The 24,634-nt window shown below is 35.8% G+C and overlaps 1 protein-coding gene across 8 annotated transcripts in view; it reads right to left on the bottom strand.

Annotated features, from left to right (window-relative positions):
• WASF1 (WASP family member 1) overlaps positions 1-24,634 on the bottom strand; it is an 84,588-nt gene that overhangs the window by 8,837 nt on the left and 51,117 nt on the right. For 7 of the 8 annotated variants that reach the window (XM_057527481.1, XM_057527480.1, XM_057527482.1 and 4 more), the window contains 2 exons: positions 17,700-17,860; positions 11,368-11,502 (listed from right to left, as the gene is read on the bottom strand). In XM_057527481.1, coding sequence (XP_057383464.1) covers positions 11,368-11,502; positions 17,700-17,832 — 268 coding nt within the window. In that variant the 5' untranslated portion in view covers positions 17,833-17,860. Of the gene's footprint in view, positions 1-11,367; positions 11,503-17,699; positions 17,861-18,488; positions 18,659-24,634 lie in introns of all 8 variants that reach the window. The other variant, XM_028168640.2, reaches the window with a different exon arrangement.

Below are 24,634 nucleotides of genomic sequence, written 5' to 3'. Positions count from 1 at the left end.
ATCTCCAATTAACTACAAGTTCTTGAAGACTGAGGCTATCTTGTCCATTAGTTTCTCCAATAAGTTATTAACACAGCCCCATCATACATATGAGGATTTAAAATAACTTCATTTGCTCAGTTTCTTTTGGACTGTGCAGCATGTTAAAATAAAAAATTTACCAAAATACTAGATTTTTAACTCTTAGAGTGATTTCTTGATATTAAAAAATTAGGTGATTTTTTTACATATTTAATATGGCTTTTAGTACAAATGCCTTATACCATAGAAAGGTCAGTACTAAATAATCATAACAATTCTTAAATTATTTTTCTCCCTAAAATAGTATCTCTTTCATCCTTACAAATAAAATTCACTCAACGTGAATGTTTGGGTCTATGAAATAAGTGGAGCAGTGAGGCTGGCTGTGCAATAGCCACAACATGACTGCATTCCCAGCAATTCCACTTCTACCTGACTTGTAACACACTTAAAAACACCAAAATAAAATTCAGAGAAGGGAAAAGGTTTTTTTCCCACTATCACTAAAGAGTAGTGTGAGAGATACTTAGTGAGTATAAACTATAGTGCTAGATGCTTTCACTAATTTTTACTTAAGCTTTATAACAATTTAATGGGATAGGAATTATTATCCCATTTTTAAATATAAGAAAATAGAAAATATTATATAACTGGCCCAAGGTAAAATGGTAAATAAGCAGTAGTGCCAGAACAGAAAACGCAGATCTGTCTGCCTTTGAGGCTAATCTCTCTGCCCCAATACCACACGCTGTTCCTCTGGCTCTTATCAGAAGTGGCCTCTGTTTTCTGCAATCAAAGTGGATCAATTTTTGCCACCCTCCTACCCCACTTATTAACCGTAAGCATGAAACCTAGTGTTTGATCTCCCAAAACTGTCTTAGTAAAGGATATAAAGAACATGTAAAGTAATAAGCATTTTTCTATCTTCAGCTCCTCTCATTTATCATTTCTTTCATTTGTTAACAGACCAATGTGACAAAGCCCCTTCCAGTTGCCAACAATGACATCTGATATTACTTAGTTTTATATAACACGGTAAGTCAGCACAATATGTTTGTAAACATAACTGAATTAAAGATAATGGTACAGATCTTTGTTTAAACACTCAGTTTTTTACCCTTTCTAAATTACTGTTACTTACTATTTAATGGTAATTAAAAACCCCAAAATATTTATATTACATTCTGTAATTTATTATTCTACTCAATGTTATTTTATGTGAACTTTAACTGAGTTAAAAAATCTAGGTTAAATAACTTTGAAAATTCCTCTATTCAACATCCCCATGACAATTTCAAATTAAGTAGTTCAACTTTTAGATTCTGAATTCTTCCCCAATGCTCTATATAATTTTAAAGGAAACTGAATAATTCCAATAGTTGTTGGCACATTAAGAATTTTTTTAAACACTTAAACACATCTTAAGTTATTTACTAGTACCTGTATTTTCATTTTCAATTTTAATGGGAATGCTGAAATATCTGTTAAAATATAACAGTATTTTCAAACTAAATATTAATTTTTATTTCTGTTACATAAAAGAACATAAAAGAACTGCCTGTATATTTCTATATTTTTAGATGAAATGTACTTGTAACTTACATGTTTAAATTATTTAAAAAAGAAATTTCGGATATAAATGACATATTTGAAAGTATGGCCATAAAATTTTTTTTAATATCAGCAATGATTTTTATCTCAAGAATTTCATGACATATAACAATATACATTGTATACATTATATGTTATAATACACACAAACATGTTTCAAGGGATACCACCAGGAAAAACAACCTACAGAATGAGAGAAAATCTTTGCAAATCATAAGATTTGGGACTTGGATCCAGAATATATATAGAATTTGCATAACTCAACAATAAAAAGAAAAATTATCCAAATTAAAAATGGGAAAAGGATCTGAACAGATATTTCTCCAAAGAAGATACACAAATGGCCAGTAAGTCATTTAAACCCTGTTTTGTTTTCTTTTTTTTAAGTTGGATTATTATTCTTTTTATTAATTTGTTGTTTGTTTGTTTTTTACATTTATACATCACTGTGAATTACATTTGACTGTAGCTTTATTAAAGGAAGAAACATATTTTAACTATCTATTTCTGTTAGATTTTTGGTACAATGTAAAGTCAGGTTCTAGATCCAGCCCTTTGCACAAATAGAATCATTTTTGTTTTAGTTGCTTTTAACTGAACTAGTTGCAGTTGTCAACATTTAAAAACAAGAGGTATGAGATAAAAATCTAGATATCTGGCTTTTTGGACAAAAGAAAGATCTGGCATGACTAGACTGATTTTTACCTCATTTCATGTCACCCACATGCCAACAATCTGCTCCCTGTTTTGTACACAGTCTCTCAAAATTGCGCACTTGGTCCACTTCACTCAGAGTAACCTGGGTGTAAATCCTGGCTTTAAGTCCTAGCTCCACCACTTTCCTGCTTGGAGACTTGACTCTAAGTGGCTTATAAGCCATGAGAAGATGCTCAACATCATTAGTCATCAGGCAAATGCCAATACATTCTACAAAATGAACCAATATTGAAAACATTATGCTTAGAAATGAAAGAAGCCAGTCACAAAAGACCATATATTGTATGATTCCATTTATATGAAATGTCCAGAATAGGCAAATCCATAGAGACAGAAAGTAGATTAGTGATTGCTGGAGGCTATGGAGAGAGGGAGATGGGAAGTAACTACTGTTGGATATAGGGATTCTTTTTGGGGTGAGGAAAATGTTCTAAAACTGACTGTGGTGAGAGTTGCATAACTCTGTGAGAATACTAAAAACCACTGAATCATACACTTTAACTTTAGACAAGTTAATTGTAGGGTGTATGAAATATATTTCAATAAAGCTGTTTTTTTGTTTTTTTCTTTTTAAGTACTGTTTGGCTTTTTCTCATATCCAGACCTATGAGTTTATATCTTTGCATGTAGAGGAAACTTAGCATAGTAAGTACTCACCTCTCCTTATTCAGGAATTAAATTAAGTTACGCCAGAAGTTGGTTCAATCACCAAAACAGCCATCATTATATTCTACCTTTTGCTTTTTCCAGTGATATCCTTTAATATTTTTATTGTTCAAGTTTAGATCTATTACGTAACTTACATTTATAATAAAAATGTTATTCCACAAAAAATATTTTGAACAGAGGATTATAAGAGATTCACATTAAATAATACTCTAGGGTAGATAAGTGAAAATTATGTTCTTAGTAGTTTCACTTCTCTTTGTTAAAAAATAAACAAACAAAACAGAAAGAGGCATTTGAGAAACATCACCACTCAATGTATTCTATAAAGGCATGAAATGTTTTACCACTAAAGTTTCTACCATTATTTTAGCCTGTAATGTGGTTTTTTTAACCTAATATCCCTAGTTTAATATCTCAGCATAGAACACTTTTGTCCTATACACTGGCAATTTGGGAACTTTTTTGTTTTTGGAAACGTTCATTTAAATTGGGAAGTAACATTTAAATAACGAGATCAGATTCTAGCAGTTTAGCAATATGTACACACAAAAGCATATTAAAAGGAATTGCATTCTTAAAGAATCAAACCTAAAAATTTCAGGTAATTTTCAAATAATTTTTATTTCTAAGACAAAAGTTTACAAACAAATTATAAGGCAGAAAAGAGAAAGAAAATGGAGGAAGAGTCTGGCCAAAGAAATTTTATGTCAAAAAATGAAGAGCTATTTAATATACAAAAAGAAGAGGTAAAAAAGGGAAAAAAGAGTAGAAAACCCAGAAGACTCATGCTAATAGCATTTATACATAAGCCACCAATCTATTACAACATGTACAACAAAGGTCGTGGGTAAAAAAGTTGTGTAGTAAATTCTTTTTTTTTTTAACACCTTTATTGGAGTATAATTGCTTTACAGTGGTGTGTTAGTTTCTGCTGTATAACAAAGTGAATCAGCTATACATATACAAATATCCCCATATCTCCTCCCTCTTGCATCTCCCTTCCACCCACCCTATCCCACTCCTATAGGTGGACACAAAGCACCGAGCTGATCTCCCTGACTATGCGGCTGATTCCCACTAGCTATCTATTTTACATTTGGTAGTGTATATATGTCCATGCCACTCTGTCACTTTGTCCCAGGTTACCCTTCTCCATCCCCGTGTCCTCACTCATGTCCATTCTCTACGTCTGTGTCTTTATTCCTGTCATGCCCCTAGGTTCTTCAGAACCATTTTTTTTTAAAGATTCCATATATATGTGTTAGCATTCAGTATTTGTTTTTCTCTTTCTGACTTACTTCACTCTGTATGACAGTCTCTAGGTCCATTCACCTCACTACAAATAACTCAGCTTCGTTTCTTTTTATGGCTGAGTAATATTCCATTGTATATATGTGCCACATCTTCTTTATCCATTCATCTGTTGATGGACACTTAGGTTGATTCCATGTCCTGGCTATTGTAAATAGAGCTGCAATGAACATTGTGGTACATGACTCTTTTTCAAATATGGTTTTCTCAGGGTACGTGCCCAGTATTGGGATTGCTGAGTCGTATGGCAGTTCTACTTTTAGTTTTTTAAGGAACCTCCATATTGTTTTCCATAGTGGCTGTATCAATTTACATTCCCACCAACAGTGCAAGAGGGTTCCCTTTTCTCCACACCCTCTCCAGCATTTATGTTTGTAGATTTTTTGATGATGGCCATTCTGACTGGTGTGAGGTTATACCTCGTTGTAGTTTTGATTTGCATTTCTCTAATGATTAGTGATGTTGAGCATATTTTCATGTGTGTGTTGGCAGTCTGTATACCTTCTTTGGAGAAATGTCTATTTAGGTCTTCAGCCCATTTTTGGATTGGGTTTTTTTTTTTTTTGATATTGACCTGCATGAGCTGCTTGTATATTTTGGAGATTAATCCTCTGTCAGTTGCTTCTTTTGCAAATATTTTCTCCCATTCTGAGGGTTGTCTTTTCGTCTTGTTTATGGTTTCCTTTGCTGTGCAAAAGCTTTTAAGTTTCATTAGGTCTCATTTGTTTATTTTTGTTTTTATTTCCATTTCTCTAGGAGGTGGGTCAAAAAGAATCTTGCTGTGATTTATGTCATAGAGTGTTCTGCCTATGTTTTCCTCTAAGAGTTTGATAGTGTCTGGCCTTACATTTAGGTCTTTAATCCATTTTGAGTTTATTTTTGTGTATGGTGTTAGGGAGTGTTCTATTTTCATTCTTTTACATGTAGCTGTCCAGTTTTCCCAGCACCACTTACTGAAGAGGCTGTCTTTTCTCCATTATATAGTCTTGCCTCCTTTATCAAAAATAAGGTGACCATATGTGCATGGGTTTATCTCTGGGCTTTCTATCCTGTTCCATTGATCTATATTTCTGTGTTTGTGCCAGTACCATATTGTCTTGATTACTGTAGCTTTGTAGTATAGTCTGAAGTCAGGGAACCTGATTCCTCCAGCTCCATTTTTCTTTCTCAAGGCTGCTTTGGCTATTCGGGGTCTTTTGTGTTTCCATACAAATTGTGAAATTTTTTGTTCTAGTTCTGTGAAAAATGCCAGTGGTAGTTTCATAGGGATTGCATTGAATCTATAGATTGCTTTGGGTTGTATATGCATTTTCACAATGTTGATTCTTCCAATCCAAGAACATGGTATATCTCTCCATCTATTTGTAACATCTTTAATTTCTTAAAGTGTCTTATAGTTTTCTGCATACAGGTGTTTTGTCTCCTTAGGTAGGTTTATTCCTAGGTATTTTATTCTTTTTGTTGCAATGGTAAATGGGAGTGTTTTCTTAATTTCACTTTCAGATTTTTCATCATTAGTGTATAGGAATGCAAGAGATTTCTGTGCATTAATTTTGTATCCTGCTACTTTACCAAATTCATTGATTAGCTCTAGTACTTTTCTGGTAGCATCTTTAGGATTCTCTATGTATAGTATCATATCATCCGCAAACAGTGACAGCTTTACTTCTTTTCTGATTTGGATTCCTTTTATTTCTTTTTCTTCTCTGATTGCTGTGGCTAAAACTTCCAAAACTATGATGAATAATAGTGGTGAGACTGTGCAACCTTGCATTGTTCCTGATCTTAGAGGAAATGGTTTCAGTTTTTCACCACTGAGAACGATGTTGGCTGTGGGTTTGCCATATATGGCCTTTATTATGTTGAGGTAAGTTCCCTCTATGCCTACTTTCTGGAGTTTTTATCATAAATGGGTGTTCAACTTTGTCGAAAGCTTTTTCTGCATCTATTGAGATGATCATATGGTTTTTCTCCTTCAATTTGTTACTATGGTTTATCACATTGATTGATTTGCGTATACTGAAGAATCCTTGCATTCCTGGGATAAACCCCACTTGATCATGGTGTATGATCCTTTTAGTGTGCTGTTGGACTCTGTTTGCTAGTATTTTGTTGAGAATTTTTGCATCTATGTTCATCAGTGATATTGGCCTGTAGTTTTCTTTTTTTGTGACATCTTTGTCTGGTTTTGGTATCAGGGTGATGGTGACCTCGTAGAATGACTTTGGAAGTGTTCCTCCCTCTGCTATATTTTGGAAGAGTTTGAGAAGGATAGGTGTTGGCTCTTCTGTAAATGTTTATAGAATTCGCCTGTGAAGCCATCTGGTCCTGGGCTTTTGTTTGTCGGAAGATTTTTAATCACAGTTTCAGTTTCAGTGCTTGTGATTGGTCTGTTTATGTTTTCTGTTTCTTCCTGGTTCAGTCTCGGAAAGTTGTGCATTTCTAAGAGTTTGTCCATTTCTTCCAGGTTGTCCATTTTATTGGCATATAGTTGCTTGTAGTAATCTCTCATGATCCTTTGTATTTCTGTAGTGTCAGTTGTTACTTCTCCTTTTTCATTTCTATTCTGTTGACCTGAGTCTTCTCCCTTTTTTTTCTTGATGAGTCTGGCTAATGGTTTATCAATTTTGTTTATCTTCTCAAAGAACCAGCTTTTAGTTTTATTGATCTTTGCTATCGTTTCCTTCATTTCTTTTTCATTTATTTCTGATCTGATCTTCATGATTTCTTTCATTCTGCTAACTTTGGGGTTTTTTGTTCTTATTTCTCTAATTGCTTTAGGTGTAAGGTTAGGTTGTTCATTTGAAATTTTTCTTGTTTCTTGAGATAGGATTGTATTGCTATAAATTTCCCTCTTAAAACTGCTTTTGCTGCATCCCATAGGTTTTGGGTCGTCGTGTTTTCATTGTTATTTGTTTCTAGGTATTTTTTTATTTCCTCTTTGATTTCGTCAGTGATCTCTTGGTTATTTAGTAGCATATTGTTTAGCCTCCATGGGTTTGTATGTTTTACAGGTTTTTTTCCTGTAATTGATATCAAGTCTCATAGCGTTGTGGTCGGAAAAGATACTTGATACGATTTCAATTTTCTTAAATTTACCAAAGGTTGATTTGTGACCCAAGATATGATCTATCCTGGAGAATGTTCCATGAGCACTTGAGAAGAAAGTGTATTCTGTTGGTTTTGGATGGAATGTCCTATATCTATCAATTAAGTCCATCTGGTCTAGTGTGTCATTTAAAGCTTGGGTTTCCTTATTTATTTTCACTTTGGATGACCTGTCCATCGGTGAAGGTGGGTTGTTAAAGTCTCCTACTTTTATTGTGTTACTGTCGATTTCCCCTTTTTTGGCTGTTAGTATTTGCCTTATGCATTGACGTGCTCCTATGTGGGGTGCATAAATATTTACAATTTTTTAATCTTCTTCTTGGATCGATCCCTTGATCATTATGTAGTGTCCTTCTTTGTCTCCTGTAATAGTCTATGTTTTAAAGTCTATTTTGTCTGATATGAGAGTTGCTACTCCAGCTTTCTTTCGATTTCCATTTGCATGGAATAGCTTTTTCCATCCCCTCACTTTCAGTCTGTATGTGCCCCTAGGTCTGAAGTAGGTTTCTTGTAGACAGCATATATATGGGTCTTGTTTTTGTATCCATTCAGCCAGTCTATGTCTTTTGGCTGGAGCATTTAATCCATTTACATTTAGTACAGTTATCTATATCTATGTTCCTATTACCATTTTCTTAATTGTTTTGCATTTGTTATTGTTGGGTCTTTTCCTTCTCTTGTGTTTACTGCCTAGAGAAGCTCCTTCAGCATTTACTCTAAAGGTGGTTTGGTAGTGCTGAATTCTCTTAGATTTTGCTTGTCTGTAATGGTTTTAATTTCCCTGTTGAATCTGAATGAGATCCTTGCTGGGTAATCTTCATTGTAGGTTTTTCCCTTTCATCACTTTAAATATGTCCTGTCACTCCCTTCTGGCTTGTAGAGTTCCTGCTGAAAGATCAGCTGTTAACCTTATGGGGATTCCCTTGTATGTTTTTTGTTGCTTTTCCTTTGCTGCTTTTAATATTTTTTCTTTGTATTTAATTATTGATAGTTTGATTAATATGTGTCTTGGCATGTTTCTCCTTGGATTTATCCTGTATGGGACTCTCTGCACTTCCTGGACTTGTGACTATTTCCTTTCCCATGTTAGGGAAGTTTGCAACTATAGTCTCTTCAAATATATTCTCAGTCCCTTTCTTTTTCTCTTCTTCTTCTGGGACCCCTATAATTCGAATGTTGGTGCGTTTAATGTTGTCCCAGAGGTTTCTGAGACTGTCCTCAATTCTTTTCATTCTTTTTCTTTATTCTGCTCTGTGGTATTTATTTCCACTATTTTGTCTTCCAGGTCACTTATCCGTTCTTCTGCCTCAGTTATTCTGCTATTGATCCCTTCTAGAGAATTTTTAATTTCATTTATTGTGTTGTTCATCATTGTTTGTTTGCTCTTTAGTTCTTCCAGGTCCTTGTTAAACGTTTCTTGTATTTTCTCCATTCTATTTCCAAGATTTCGGATCATCTTTACTCTCATTACTCTGCATTCTTTTTCAGGTAGACTGCCTATTTCCTCTTCATTTGTTTGGTCTGGTGGGTTTTTACCTTGCTCCCTCATCTGCTGTGTATTTGTCTGTCTTCTCATTTTGCTTAACTTACTGTGTTTGGGGTCTCCTTTTCGCAGACTGCAGGTTCGTATTTCCCGTTGTTCTTCATGTCTGCCCCCAGTGGCTAGGGTTGGTTCAGTGGGATGTGTAGGCTTTCTGGTGGAGGGGACTGGTGCCTGTGTTCTGGTGGATGAGGCTGGATCTTGTCTTTCTCGTGGGCAGGACTGAGTCCATTGGTGTGTTTTGGGGTGTCTCTGACCTTATTATGATTTTAGGTAGCCTCTCTGCTAATGGGTGGGTTGTGTTCCTGGCTTGCTAGTTTTTTGGCATAGGGTGTCCAGCACTGTAGCTTGCTGGCCGTTGAGTGGAGCTGGGTCTTAGCGTTGAGATGGAGATCTCTGAGAGAGCTTTCGTTGTTTGATATTACGTGGGGCTGGGAGGTCTCTGGTGGACTAATGTCCTGAACTTGGCTCTCCCACCTCAGAGGCTCAGGCCTGACACCCGGCTGGAGCATCAAGACCCTGTCAGCCACACGGCTCAGAATAAAAGGGAGAAAAAAAAAAAAGAAAGATAGAAAAAATAAAATAAAATAAAGTTATTAAAATTTAAAAAACTATTATTAAAAATAAAAAAGTAATAAAAAAAGAAAAAACAAAATGAAAGAAAGAAAGAAGAGAGCAACCAAGCCAAAAAACAAATCCACCATTGATAAGTTCTGAAAACTATATGACAAAACAAAAACAAACCAAAAAAAATGGACAGAACCCTAGGGCAAATGGTAAAAGCAATGCTATACAGACAAAATCACACAAAGAAGCATACACATACACACGCAGGAAAAAAAGGAAAAAAAAAAAAGGAAGAGAGCAACCAAATCAATAAACAATCTACCAATGTTAATGAGCTCTAAATACTAAATTAAGATAAACATAAAACCAGAAATAAATTAGATGCAGAAAGGAAACCCCAAGTCTATAGTTCCTCCCAAAGTCCACTGCCCCAATTTTGGGATGCTTTGTTGTCTCTTCAGGTATTCCACAGATTCAGGGTACATCAAGTTGACTGGGGAGATTTAATCTGCTGCTTCTCAGGCTGCTGGGAGAGATTTCCCTTTCTCTTATTTGTTCGCACAGCTCCTGGGGTTCAGCTTTGGATTTGGCCCCGCCTCTGCGTGTAGGTCACCTGAGGGCGTCTGTTCTTCACTCAGACAGGACGGGGTTAAAGGAGCAGCTGATTCGGGGGCTCTGGCTCACTCAGGCCGGCGGGAGGGAGGGGTACGGAATGCGGGGTGAGCCTGTGGCGGCAGAGGCCATCGTGACGTTGCACCAGCCTGAGGCATGTCGTGTGTTCTCCCGGGGAAGTTGTCCCTGATCACAGGATGCTGGCAGTGGCGGGCTGCACAGGCCCCTGGGAGGGGAGGTGTGGATAGTGACCTGTGCTTGCACACAGGCTTCCTGGTGGCTGCAGCAGCAGCATTAGTGTCTCATGCCCATCTCTGGTGTCCGCGCTGATAGCTGTGGCTCGCACCCATCTCTGGAGCTCGTTTAGGCGGTGCTCCGAACCCCCTCTCCTCATGCACTCTGAAACAATGGTCTCTTGCCTCTTAGGCAGTTCCAGACTTTTTCAAGGACTCCCTCCCAGCTAGCTGTGGTGCACTAGCCCCCTTCAGGCTGTGTTCACGTACCCAACCCCAGTCCTCTCCCTGGGATCTGACCTCCGAAGCCCGAGCCTCAGCTCCCAGCCCCCGCCTGTCCCGGTGGGTGAGCAGACAAGCCTCTCAGGCTGGTGAGTGCTGGTGAGCACCGATCCTCTGTGAGGGGATCTCTCCATTTTGCTCTCTGCACCCCTGTTGCCGCGCTCTCCTCCATGGCTCCGAAGCTTCCCCCCAACCCCCACACCTGTGTCCGCCAGTGAAGTGGCTTCCTAGTGTGTGGAAACCTTTCCTCCTTCACAGCTCCCTCCCAGAGGGGCAGGTCCCGTCCCTATTCTCTTGTCTGTTTTTTCCTTTTTCTTTTGCCCTACCCAGGTACACGGGGAGTTTCTTGCCTTTTGGGAGGTCTGAGGTCTTCTGCCAGCGTCGAGTAGGTGTTCTGTAGGAGTTGTTCCACACGTAGATGTATTTCTGATGTATTTGTGGAGAGGAAGGTGATCTCCACGTCTTACTCCTCTGCCATCTTGAAGGTCTCCCCCCGCCCCATGAGGTGTAGTAAATTCATGTTTTTTGTGTTTATGTGTGTGTGTGTGTGTATGTTTCTTTGATTAATTGAAGCACATTTCTCCCAGTTGTTGTTTTTTTAATAAATTAATGTATAATAGTGTTCTTAAATATATCACTCATCCCACCTAACCAAAAACATACATGTGAAAGAAAATATAATATGAATAAACTTACATTCTTCTTCTTTAGGATCAAGCTGTGTAACACTAACAGATAAACGGTCCACACGTTCTTGTAATGAGTTAACTCTGAAGGAAAAACTATGTGCCTCATTGAATAATTCTCCAAATATATCTTCAGCATATTTACCTAAGCAAAAATGAAGCATATACCATAAAATTTAATGTTATCAGAGATAAATATGAAACAATTTAACATTTAAAACGCTGCCCCAATGAATTTGGTATTTACTTGAAACTAGTTTAAACTTTAAACCCTAGCCTAAAGTAATCCAACTGTGATAGAGTGAGAAAAAAACACAAACCCTGGGAAATACAGTTTTAGATACTAGCTCTACCACTTCCTGGTAGGTGACTTGTGGCTAAGGAAATACTCTCCTGCTTTATCCCTATCTACACACCTGTTGAGGGTTAGAGAGGTTATAATGTAAAGTATACATAAATAATACATCTCTTAATCCCAATTCAGCATTTATAAACAGACGCTACACTAGAACTGAATTTCAGGCCAGTGGCAGAATCCAAGATACTTCATAAACCTAGTAGATGACCTAATCTCAGGAACACCCATAATACAGATTCTGAAAATTTATGAGAGATATTTTACATTTTCTCTCATTCTAGTTTCTTAAAAAATCATAAATCTAAAATCACTGAATTCCTCTAGTCATGTAAATTTCCATTACTGTAAAGAAGAAGCCAAAATAATCCCATTCTGGGCTTCCCTGGTGGCGCAGTGGTTGAGAATCTGCCTGCTAATGCAGGGGACACGGGTTCGAGCCCTGGTCTGGGAAGATCCCACATGCCACGGAGCAGCTGGGCCCGTGAGCCACAATTGCTGAGCCTGCGCGTCTGGAGCCTGTGCCCCGCGACGGGAGGGGCCGCGATAGAGAAAGGCCCGCGCACCGCGATGAAGAGCGGTCCCCGCACCGCGATGAAGAGTGGCCCCCGCTTGCCGCAACTGGAGAAAGCCCTCGCACGAACCGAAGACCCAACACAGCCAAAAATAATAAATAAATAAATAAATAAATAAGAAAATCCTTTAAAAAAAAAAAAAAAAAAAAAAAATAATAATAATCCCATTCTAAAAGGAGAAATAAAAATTTCTATCTAGTAAATAAGCCAGGGAGAAGTTTTAGATGACCTATAATTTTAAAATGTTCAAGTGTATTTAGAACATATAAATAAATGCTCACAATATAAAGATAAGTCAATCACTATCTGTACCTTTGAATAAAAAAAAATTGATGGTCTTCCTAAATCAAGACATTTTAGACCCAAGCGTACTGTCTAGGTTAAATGTAGCTCAACAGTAAGCTGTATAGAGTCCTGTAACAGGGTACTAAATACTTATAGAATGAATTCATTAATCTCACTAGTTTACATTTGAACAATGGCTGTCTTATTTTCAAAGCACTTCAATATATTATCAGTTAAATCAACAAACGTTTACTGAGGGCTCACCCTGTGCCTGGTAGGTGTATTTCTTACTGAAGACACCAAGAAATAAAACATAAAATACCTGTCCTAGAAGATTTTATAATCTTTAGGAAAAAATCATAACTTTAATCTCTCTATAATAAATTAAGAGAAAAAGGATAATTTTATATATATTCATTTGCTCACATATATTCTTTAAACCAAAATGACTGCGAATGTCTTATGTGCCAGACAGTGTACCAGATCCTGGAGATATAAAAATGATTGGAAGAAGTTCTCTGCCACTGACGGGTTTTGAACAGAGGGAGAAACAGACATTTAAATAAACATGAAAACCAATTTAATAAATAAGTCCAAATCTTTGTTCCATTCACTTTGAGGCCTTGGCATCAATTTCCTTACCTATAAAACAGGAATAAAAATATCTCCTTCAAAGAAGTTATAAGAAAAGGAGACAAAAGAAGGAGAGGATGGGGGGCAATGGTAGAGTACCTGATACAGGATAGGGGCTCAACAACAGGCAGCTCTTACTATAAAACGAGGTAAAAGCCACAGAGCACAGAGAAAGAAGCATCTAAACGTTTGGGTGTGGGATGGTATTAGAGACACTTCTGGAGACACAGAGTTTCTCTGGCAGATAAGGGAAGCATCCCATACCTTTATTCATCAAATGTTAGGGATACAGAGATGGAAGAGACAATTTTATCCCTAAAAGAACTTAGTTTAATACATGGATCTTTAATTTATAGTCTGTATACCACCTGAAATTATATGCAGATTTTTAATGCATTTGCATTGTTCTGGAAAGAGAGCCCACAGATTTTTTTTTTTTTTTTAACAGATTTTTTAAAGAGAGTTTACACTTTCCCCACCTCAGGTTTAAGTGCCAAAGCACTGCAGTGGATAAGATAAACACCCCCATCTGTTCTCTTTTCATCTGTTCTCTTTTCATATTCCTTCTTACTTTCCACATCTACCTCCTTCCCCCCCCAGAGACAGGTGAAAGGAATAAAGTTTGCAATGTAAAACTAATTGTGTATGATCTGAATTTCAACTAACCTTACATTTATTATACTATGTCTCTATTCAAGAATCTATGAGGTCTCATTACCTCTGATGTTAAAATCTAAATCCTCTCAGCTAACACTGTCCTCCATAATCAAGCTCCACCTTACATGTCTAATATCATTTGTCCCTTTAATTCCTCTCATATATTTATTTTTGCCTCCATTCATCTGCCTACTTCTACATGCAAGTTGAAATGCCTTCCTTCTTCATTCACCTCCAGTTTCCAAATTCTTTTGTTCCTTAAAGGCCCAATTCAATTCACATTTCATTCAGCAAGCCTCTTCTAATGACTTCACCTATGCCTATCTCTCTTTTCTCAGTTCCTATAATCTAAAACTCCTGATTTTAATTATATACATGCTCACACTGTTTGAAACTCACATAATTCATAATATTAGACTCTTCAACTAAATGGGGTATGTTCTTTTCAGACAAGAAACATGTACCTTTATCACACAGCAGAATATTCAGTGTTATCTGTCCATCGTCTATTATCTAATTAGTCTTATAGAGCCAATCTATTTATCCACCCTCTTACCCATCTACTTTCCTATCTATCTGTCAAATTTTCTATGATTGAGAACAAGAAGTAGGCTCTATCAGCTCATCTTGGTAGCATGAACTGACTACATTCAATAAGAGAAAGGCCTTGGGAAGAGAAAATGTAAAAGATCTCTCAGGTAATTAGAGTCCCAATGGTTGTTAAATAAGATGGCAATAAAATGGGGAAACTTATGGTATAGCAGAAGAAATTTAAATAAAGTGAATTCTATGTTTTCAGTAATTATCTATTATAAAACAGAATTGTGGGGATTCCCTGGTGGCGCAGTGGTTGAGAGTCTGCCTGCCAATGCGGGGGACACGGGTTCGAGCCCTGGTCTGGGAGGATCCCACATGCCGCCGAGCAGCTGGGCCTGTGGGCCACAATTGCTGAGCCTGCGTGTCTGGAGCTTGTGCTCCGCAACAGGAGAGGCCGTGATGGTGAAGAGGCCCGCGCACCGCGATGAAGAGTGGCCCCCACTTGCCGCAGCTGGAGAAGGCCCTCACACAGAAACGAAGACCCAACACAGCCATAAATAAAATAAATAATTAAAACAAAAACAAAAACAAAAACAAAAACAGAATTGTGTTCCGCTAGGAAAAACAACTGAACCAGATGCATATTTTTCCAAGGAAGAGGTCAGGACGATGTGCAGCCCCAAGCAATGCTGAGCTCTGTAGTTGACCTTCACTGCTGTGTGCTATAGCACTTTTGGTGCTAGGAATAGTACCAAAGTGAAAATCTGAATTACCTAGAACCATTCTGAATAGCCTAGTTTTCTAAGTAATTCAGAAATTATTTAATGCATTAATTATTATTTTAAGTATTTTGGATGGAAACTAATGTAAAATCTACTCTAAACTTCCTTATCTTCTTAAATAAAAATTAAACATAATTTAACCTTTTATTGAGGACTTATAGTTATGAATTGATTATGAGAAACAACAGCTTTTTTTTTTAAATTTTTAAAAATTTGTACAAGAGAGAAACAACAGCTTTGAAATGTATAAGAATATTTGCTTTTACATTAAATGGCCTCTTTCCAGTTTTTATGTTGCTTTTTCTCTTATGTCACTTCTTCCTTTGCAATAAACTACATCTTTTGGTTGGCTTCAGTAATGCCTGCTTCTATTATCTCCACCCCGTATCTCCTCTTTTAATGCTCTGAAACATTAATGTTTGGAAACCACATCATAAACCCTGTCTGAATTACCAAAGTAAAAGTAAACAAGTTGGGAGAGGGACCAACTGGTTATTTTATGTGCATGGTCTTTAGTGTTTGGGCTTGTTTACTCTGGCTATCTAGAGGCCTTTTAAATTTAATTCCAGGTTCTCAACTATGTCACGTGGGAAAGCTGCCAGAGAGCTTAATTCTGGAGTGGTAAACTATTGTTACACCTTGCTACAATATTTTATGCTTTTTCTCTTTTTTTCTTTTTTTGAATCTCTACAAACTGCTTGGAAAATGCCTCTATAGTCTCTGATTCCAAGTTTGAAGTACCCAAAACCTAATTTAGTTATATTTTTACAATGTATTTCTATTTTCAGTCTGGCTACAACATGACCATGTGCTTGCTGACAGATGTTGCTTATATGGACTTTCTGTATCAAACTTGAAAATTCCTTAAATTTTCACCTTCAGGTTATGTAAGAAACAGGTTAGTACTGCAAAACTGACACACATTAGTTCTAAATTCTATATTGAAACTATGCTTAAAACAAGATGTTTATATTAGATCTAATATTCATTTTAATTTAAAGAAATATTTTAACCAAATTTATTAATGTCATTTCTATGCTCTTAACATATATTTTAATATTAACAAGCTGATGTACCCATATACATATAGAATATATAAATTTTATATGAAGTTATGTTACGTTAATAGAATCTAACAGATCATAAAACCAATTAGTGCTAGCAAATGACTTTAAACAATATGGCTAATCATATATTAATGTACTTTCTAGGCCTTTTCTTTTGACTTGTCTCAAAAGTACACTTTATATTGAATTTCTCAAGGAAGAAACAAGTAAACAATACGTTAGTGATTCACTGCTGATAGCTAACCTGAAAAAAAAAAACCCCACCAAATGGGACAAGGAATACACTTAAATTCAAAGAAACAGTCTTTTAATTTACTCTTACAACTATTTCATAGGCAATGTAGAAATTTAGTGCTCTCACCAAGAATATTCTAATATAACTTTTTATGTTGCTCTGACTACATGTGTATGTCCAAATGCTCTCACTTGAAACAAATCAGATTAACAACATCTTTTTACCTTGTGCTAAGTACTCAATTATAAAAAGAAAGGACAAAAGTTAAAAGGAAAAGAAAAGAGGAGCTAATCCTGCCTATAAAGCCAATCTATGTGGGTGGGTATGGCTGATAAATCTAGGACTACTTAGAGAAGATATCTAGGACTACTTAGAGAAGATATCTAGACCAAGAACATCTTGTTTTATCTTTAAAATGAAATATAAATGTCTAATAAAAAGCTAATCCTTCAATTCAAAAGATAAACTAGATTTAAAAATTTTTTTCTAATATTACATTTAGAATAAATGGGAAATGATTTATTTAATTCCTTAACCTAGTAGCTCTGTTCTGTAATCTTATAATGGAAACATACTGCCTGTCTCCTCCTCCCCTAACCTGTCCCTTCCACTGGCCTTTTTTATCTGACCAACCTGCTTGCCTTCTGTCTGCCATCATGCTGCAAATCAGACACTTGACTGATATCCTAATGTCCTTTAGACAACTCACCTGACTAACCTAATTCTCTGACTAGTTAGTTACTATTCCACATCTTTCACTTTTAGATATTTGGTAATATAAAAATATTTCCCTAGGCTAATAAGATATATATATGTATATAAAGAGAGAGATACTAGCATCCCAAAACACAAATAGTTTAAGCCTCTAAAAATGTAAATAGCGATAACAAGCAAGCAAAAGTACAACTTGAGCACCACCTTTTACAGACTGAATTATATTTTTAAAACAATCTCATTAATTCTTAACCATCATGTGATTCTGTTCCTAAAGATTCTATCCTTATTTCCCTTTCCCAGAGGAAACATGCAGGGGAAGAAGAAATGATTCTAAAACACATTAATTTTACTTAAAATGACTACATTTTTCAAGATAACTCTGTGCTCTTGTCATCAACTACCCCCCCCCCAAATTAATCACAAGAATATCGTCTTAATACCCTAAAGCATAACATTCTGGTTTGCGAGTAATATTTTTAATTGATGTAAAAATACTTACTTAGGCTACTTAGTTGTCTAATTATATTTGCCAAGGAAATATTGGTTACACATTCCAGTTCATTCTTAATTCCTCTAGGCAGTGCTGTGTGGCACAAGTGCCTAGGATCGATGTTTCTTTTCACTAATGGCATCTTGAGATCAACCTCTATGCCAGTTCACCTGTCGGAAATCAAACAATAAGTTAACACTTTTCAGTTTCGACCAACACAGAGTGAGACCTTATCTTTTACATTTAATAATAAAATATTTGCTAGTATGGAGATGGTGAAAATGGAGTCACCGGACTAAATGAATCAAAGTTGATTTGTTAACCATTTTTATCTTCAATTATTAGAATGTCAACATTATGTAAAATATTTTTTTTAAAAACTTACTTTCAATGTCAATTGCTTCATGGTGAATTCATAATCATCATCACTATTATTCTCCTAAAACCACTGATTTTACTTACTACAACTAGGGGTTTTGTTCTAGAGAGTTAGTATGAAAGGTCCTCTGTAAGGAAGTACCTAAAAGGATTAAAGAAACTGCAAGAGTACTATCAAAATTACACTTCTACATAAAATGTATCAGGCATTCAATAGCTCAGAAATCAGATAGTCCAAGTAGCCCTACATCCTCAATCTAATCAAAACCAACCAAATATTTATTTAATTGATCAAATGGTTCAACCTTCTTTGAATTACAGTCAGTCCTCACTTCCCAGGCTTCCCATATGCACAAATTTCAGCTTCCACAGTTTAGTTAAATACCAGTCTCCCAACAACATGGTTCCAACTTCACTTACCACAGTATACTAAGTGTGAGTAACTACATAAATACGAACTTCTTTGCTGGCACTTCAGTTCACAGGTCACTATGTTAATAAGAGATGCACATCATTTCAGTGACCAATCACATCACTTCTTTTCAAAGTCTGTTGGTGATAGGTCACTTCTCACCTGTTATTCAGTTCGCCTACAGACAGCAAAGCATGTAACTGGTTTACGTCTTGCCTTCCAGTGATAAACTCATATGAAATTTTACAAAATGGTAACTGAAAGAGGGAACTGGCCAACAAAGATAAAAGTGTGGCACAGAAAGGAAAAATGATGACACTGGAGTGAAATTCAAATTGAATGTAAGTGGAGTAAGAAAAAACAGCTGATTGCGGGAATGTTGTCACTGCCACTGTTTGAGAGACACAGATATGCAGTCAGAGGAATTTAGTGAAGGTGAAATTATTGATGTAAATGAGGAAAGTAGTTGTGACAAAAAGGAAGATGTCCCAGAAGAAGTGACAACAGCAAAAAACTTTACAATAAAGGAATTCTCGGAGACATTTCATGACACTGAAAGTGCGAAGGACAAAGTGTTGGAAGCTGATCCAAATTTAGTAGAGGGACTTCCCTGGTGGCACAGTGCTTAAGAATCTGCCTGCCAATGCAGGGGACATGGGTTCGGGCCCTGGTCCGGGGGGATCCCACATGCCGTGGAGCAACTAGGCCCTTGTGCCACAGCTGCTGAGCCTGTGCTCTGGAGCCCGCGAGCCACAACAAGAGAAGTCACCGCAATGAGAGGCCTGCGCGCCGCAGCGAGGGGTGGCCCCTGCTCGCTGTAACTAGAGAAAGCCCATGCGTAGCAATGAAGACCCAACACAGCCAAAAATAAATAAATAAATAAATTTAATTTTTTAAAAAAACCAAAAAAACAAAAAACAAATTTTGTAGAAAAGAGTAAGAAAATTTGCCATGGCACAGAAAAGATGCTTACTCTACTAGCTCTGTTTTTCTAAGTTATACAAGCAGAAGGCAGAGCACTGTTCAAACTACTCTTGGTTAAGTTTTTTACAAAGAAATAAAGCACTATAATTCTAATTGTTTCTAATGTTTCACATTACATTGTACTAAATTAATATTAGCTTTACTATTTTTTTCATTTCCCTATATATTTATAACCAACATAGAAGAATTTTTAATGTTTTGACAAAAATTTTTAAAGATGATGGAACAACTGTTATTTTTTCCCACTGATTATCAAGATCATTTGGTACAGTTTTATCTTGTATGGTCATCTTTTTTTCTTTTTGGTCCCACACTACCATACAAAGTGAGGACTGCCTGTACTTACCTACTGGTAAACAATGTTTACTGAAGGAAGGCATTTAGTATTTACTGAGCTTTAATTACTACCAAATGGAAAGTTTTGGATAAATCTCATTGCATTTAAGTGTTACTCATCACCATTCTTTAAAAACAAACTTTTACATGAAATCTGTCCTCTCCGACTTGTTTGCTCAGCATTCTCTCTACAATTTTAAACCTTTTTACAATTGTACAACATGAAACATGTAGGAAAAAAAGTATACAAAATTGTACAACTCAATGATTTAAGCACCTAGCAAGCTAACATAAGAAATAAAACATAAGAAATAACATAAGAAATAAAAACCCCAGAACCGTCCCACTTTGGTCTCCTCCCCAGTCACCCTCGTTTCCTTTCTCCCCAAAGGTATCCATTATTCTGACTCTTACAATACACATTTCCTTGTTTTTCTTTATACGTTCTCACCTTAAGCAGATAACTCTAAACACTGTAGTTTTGTTTTTATTGCTTTTTGAAGTTTATGTGAATAGAACCATACGATATGTATTATTATTTTGTGTCTTACCCTTTACAGTCAACATATTTGTAACATTCATCCATGTTGCTTTGTGTAACCGTAGGATGTTCATTTTCAATGCTGTAAGATATTCCACTGTATAACTACACCGCAATTTATTTACCCATTCTAATGTTGATATTATATACATGAGTGTTTCCAGTTTGAGGCTATTATGAATAACAGTACCATGAACATTCATGTACAAGTCTTACAAATGTGTCTTACTCTACACATTTCTGTTGGAAATATACTTAGGAGAATAGCTTGGTTAAGGATATGCACAGCTTGAACTCTAGGAGATGATGTCAAACTGTTCCAAAAGCGACTGTACCAACGTGTATACTCCTTTCAGTAGTGTAAGAGGCCGCTGCTGCTCCACATCCTCACGACACTCAGTACTGTCAGTTTTTAAAAATCTAGCAATTCTTGTAGGTAAATTGTGATAACACTGCAGTTTTATGTTTTCCCCGGTTACTGAGAGTTTCTGCACCTTTTCATGTGTTTATCTTTTGGATTTTTCTCATCTGAGAAGTACCTAGTCAATGCTCTTGCCCACCTTCTATCTACCATTTGTTGTGTTAGGGTTGATTTGTAGGAACACTGGATATGAGCCATTTAAAGGTTCTATATGATGAAAACACCTTCTCTTGTGTCACTTGCTATTTCATTCTCTTGATGTCTTTTATGAGAAAGTGATGGAATTTATCAATCTTTTTCTTTTAGGTTTAGTATGAAAGCATAGGTTTTTAAATCATTTTATACACTAAGATCATAAGTATGATATTATCTCTTAGCTTTGTTGTTTTGCCTTGCACTTTTAATCTATAATTGACATGGAATTAATTTTTGTGAATCGTGTTAGGTAGCAGTCAAGTTTCTTACATATTATTTCAACAACATTCACTGAAAAGACTGTTCTTTCCCTATTGCTCTACAGTGGCGCTTTTGTCATAAACCAAGTTTCTATGTATTTTTAAATCCATTTTGAGTCTAGAGCTAATCTTAGTGGAGCTTTACAGTAAGTCTTGATATCGAATAGGGTAAGTCCTCTTACCTTGTTCTTCAAAAATGCTGTTTATTCTTGGCCCTTTGTATTTCCATGTGAATTTTAGAATCAGATTATCAGGTTATACACACAGACACAAACACACCTATTGGGAACGTGACCAGAACTGTACTAAATCTATAGATCGTATTGGGAAGTAGGGGTATCTGTACAACACTGCATATTCCTATCCATGAATATAGTGTATCCCTCCAATTATTTCAGGTTTTTAGAATGTTTCTTAATAATGTTTTATAATTTTCAGAATAGAAGTCATACATCCTTTGTTAGATTCATTTGTATGTATGTGATTTTTTTTTTACAATACTAGAAATGGCATATTTTGTTTTCTCTTTATTGTATATATAGAAAATAAGTTAATTTTTGAATATTGACTGCATATCCAGAGACTTTCCTAATCTCCACTAACCTACCTAAAATTATTTTGGATTTTTAAAATGTATACAATCTATTATATATGATTAATGACTGTTTATTTCCTTCTTTCTAATCTTCATTTATTTTTAATTTTATTTTTTTCTTCCTTTTTTTCCCTTATTGCATTAGCTAGAACCTTTAATACAATGTGAGATAGAGTATTATTGTCTTTTTCCTAAACCAAAAGGGAGAGCCTTCAATATTTCACAAGATGCCTGATATAAGGTTTTTGTTGTTATTGTTGCTTTGCTTTGTAGACACTTTTTTTCCTTTAAGTATAGTTAATTTAAATTGTTGTGTTAATTTCTGCTAGACAGCAAAGTGATTCAGTTATTTATATTATTATATTATATATTATATTATATATATATATTCTTTTAAAAATTCTTTTCCATTATGGTTTATCACAGGATATTGAAGACAGTTCCCTGTGCTATACAGTAGGACTCTGTTGTTTATCTATTCTATATATAATAGTTAACATCTGCTAACCCCAAACACCCAGTCCCTTTCTCCCCCATCTCCCTCCCCTTTGGCAACCACAAGTCTGTACTCCATTGTAGACACCTTTTAATAGCTTAAGGATGTTCCTATATATTCCTAATTTGCTAAGATTTTTAAAAAATAATGTTGATTCTATAATTTTTTCCTACATCTATTATAATTATGTGACTTTCTTCTTCTGTTGTTAATGTGGTGAACTACACTGATTGATTTTTTTTATGTTAAACAGCTTTGCATCCTTGGAATAAACCCAGCCTGGTTGAGATGTATGTGGCAGGGCAAAATTATGGCCCTCCAAAGCAATCTATGTTCGATTCCCCAGAATTTGTGACTGTAGTACATGGCAAAGGGAAATTAAGATAGCAGTTGGAATGAAGGTTGCTAATCAGCTGACCTCAAAATAGGAAGATTATATCGTTTTTATTGTATTGCTGGATTTGGTTCTGGTTTGTTACTAAGTTTATTAATTTTTGCATTTATGTTCATGAAAGAAATTGGTCTATTATCTTCCTTTCATGTATTGTCCTTGAGAAGTCTTTTGTATTAAGGTTATGCTGGTCTAATAAAACAAGTTGGGATATGTTCCCTCTTTCAACTATTCTTTGGAAGAATTTGTATAAGATATGCATAATTTTTTTCTTAAAAGTTTGGTATAGTTCAATTATGAAGCCATTTAGCCTCAAGTTTCCTTTGTGGGAGGGTTTAATATTATGAATTCTTAAGGGAACTCTCCTACACTGTTGGTGGAAATGTAAACTGGTACAGCCACTATGGAGAACAGTATGGAGGTTCCTTAAAAAACTGAAAATAGAGCTACCATATGATCCAGCAATCCCACTCCTGAGCATGTATCTGGAGAAAACCATACTTTGAAAAGACACATGTGCCCCAATGTTCACTCCAGCACTGTTTACAATAGCTAGGACATGGAAGCAACTTAATGTCCATCAACAGAGGAATGGATAAATAAGATGTGGCACATATATAGAATGAAATATTACTCAGCCATTAAAAAGAACGAAATAATGCCATTTGCAGCAACTTGGATAGACCTAGAGATTGTCATACTGAGTGAAGTAAGTCAGACAGAGAAAGACAAATACATGATATTGCTTATATGTGGAATCTTAAAAAAGGCTATGGGACTTCCCTGGTGGCACAGTGGTTAAGAATCCGCCTGCCAACGCATGGACATGGGTTCGAGCCCTGGTCCAGGAAGATCTCACATGCCACAGAGCAACTAAGCCCATGTGCCACAACTACTGAGTCTGCGCTCTATAGCCCGTGAGACCCAACTACTGAGCCTGGGTGCTACAACTACTGAAGCCCGTGCGCCTAGAGCCTGTGCTCCTCAGCAAGAGAAGCCACCGCAGTGAGAAGCCGGTGCACCACAATAAAGAGTAGCCCCCGCTCACCGCAACTAGAGAAAGCCCGCGTGCAGCAATGAAGACCCAACACAGCCAAAATAAATAAATAATAAAAATTTTAAAAGGCTACAAAACAGAAAAAGAGTTACAGATGTAGAAAATAAACTTATGGTTACTGGCAGGTAAAGGAGTGGAGGGATAAACTGGAAGATAGAGATTGACACATATACACTACTACATATAAAATAGATAACTAATAAGAACCTACTATAGCACAGGGAACTCAATACTCTGTAATGGCCTATATGGGAAAAGAATCTAAAAAAGAGTGGATATGTATGTACAACAGATTCACTTTGCTGTACACCTGAAACTAACACATTGTAAATCAACTATATCCCCAATAAAAATTATTTTAAAATATTATGAATTCTTTCTTTAATTGTCATAGAATTTTTGACATTCTCTATTTCTTTTGTTAATTTTGGTAAGCTGCATTTTCTAGAAACTTATCTACTTCATTTAAATTTTCAAATTTCTTGACATCAGATTATTCTTATGACTTTCCTATGATTATAAGATTGTAAAATATCCTTGCTTTCATTTACTATATTGATTAATTTTGCATGCTATTTTTTTAAATCACAAAGGGTTTATCGATTTTATTAGTCTTTCTAGAGAACCAATTTTTGGCTTTACTGAATTTCATTATTGCTGATTTATTATTTCTCTCCTGTTTTCAGTGGGTTTAATATGATGCTCTTTAAAAAAATTTCTTGATATAGATGCTTATTGATATTCAGCTTCATTTCAGACATATGGTTTTAAAGTTATAAACTATCCTCTAAGCATATATTTAACTGTATCCCTCAAATTTTTTAAAATAAATTTATTTATTTATTTTTGGTTCCGTTGGGTCTTCGTTGCTGCACGCT

The sequence above is a fragment of the Balaenoptera acutorostrata genome, chromosome 14 (assembly GCF_949987535.1).
Source record: "Balaenoptera acutorostrata chromosome 14, mBalAcu1.1, whole genome shotgun sequence".
NCBI lineage: Eukaryota > Metazoa > Chordata > Mammalia > Artiodactyla > Balaenopteridae > Balaenoptera > Balaenoptera acutorostrata.
Note: the sequence above shows the minus strand (reverse complement) of the source record. Positions and strands in the feature narration are given on the sequence as shown.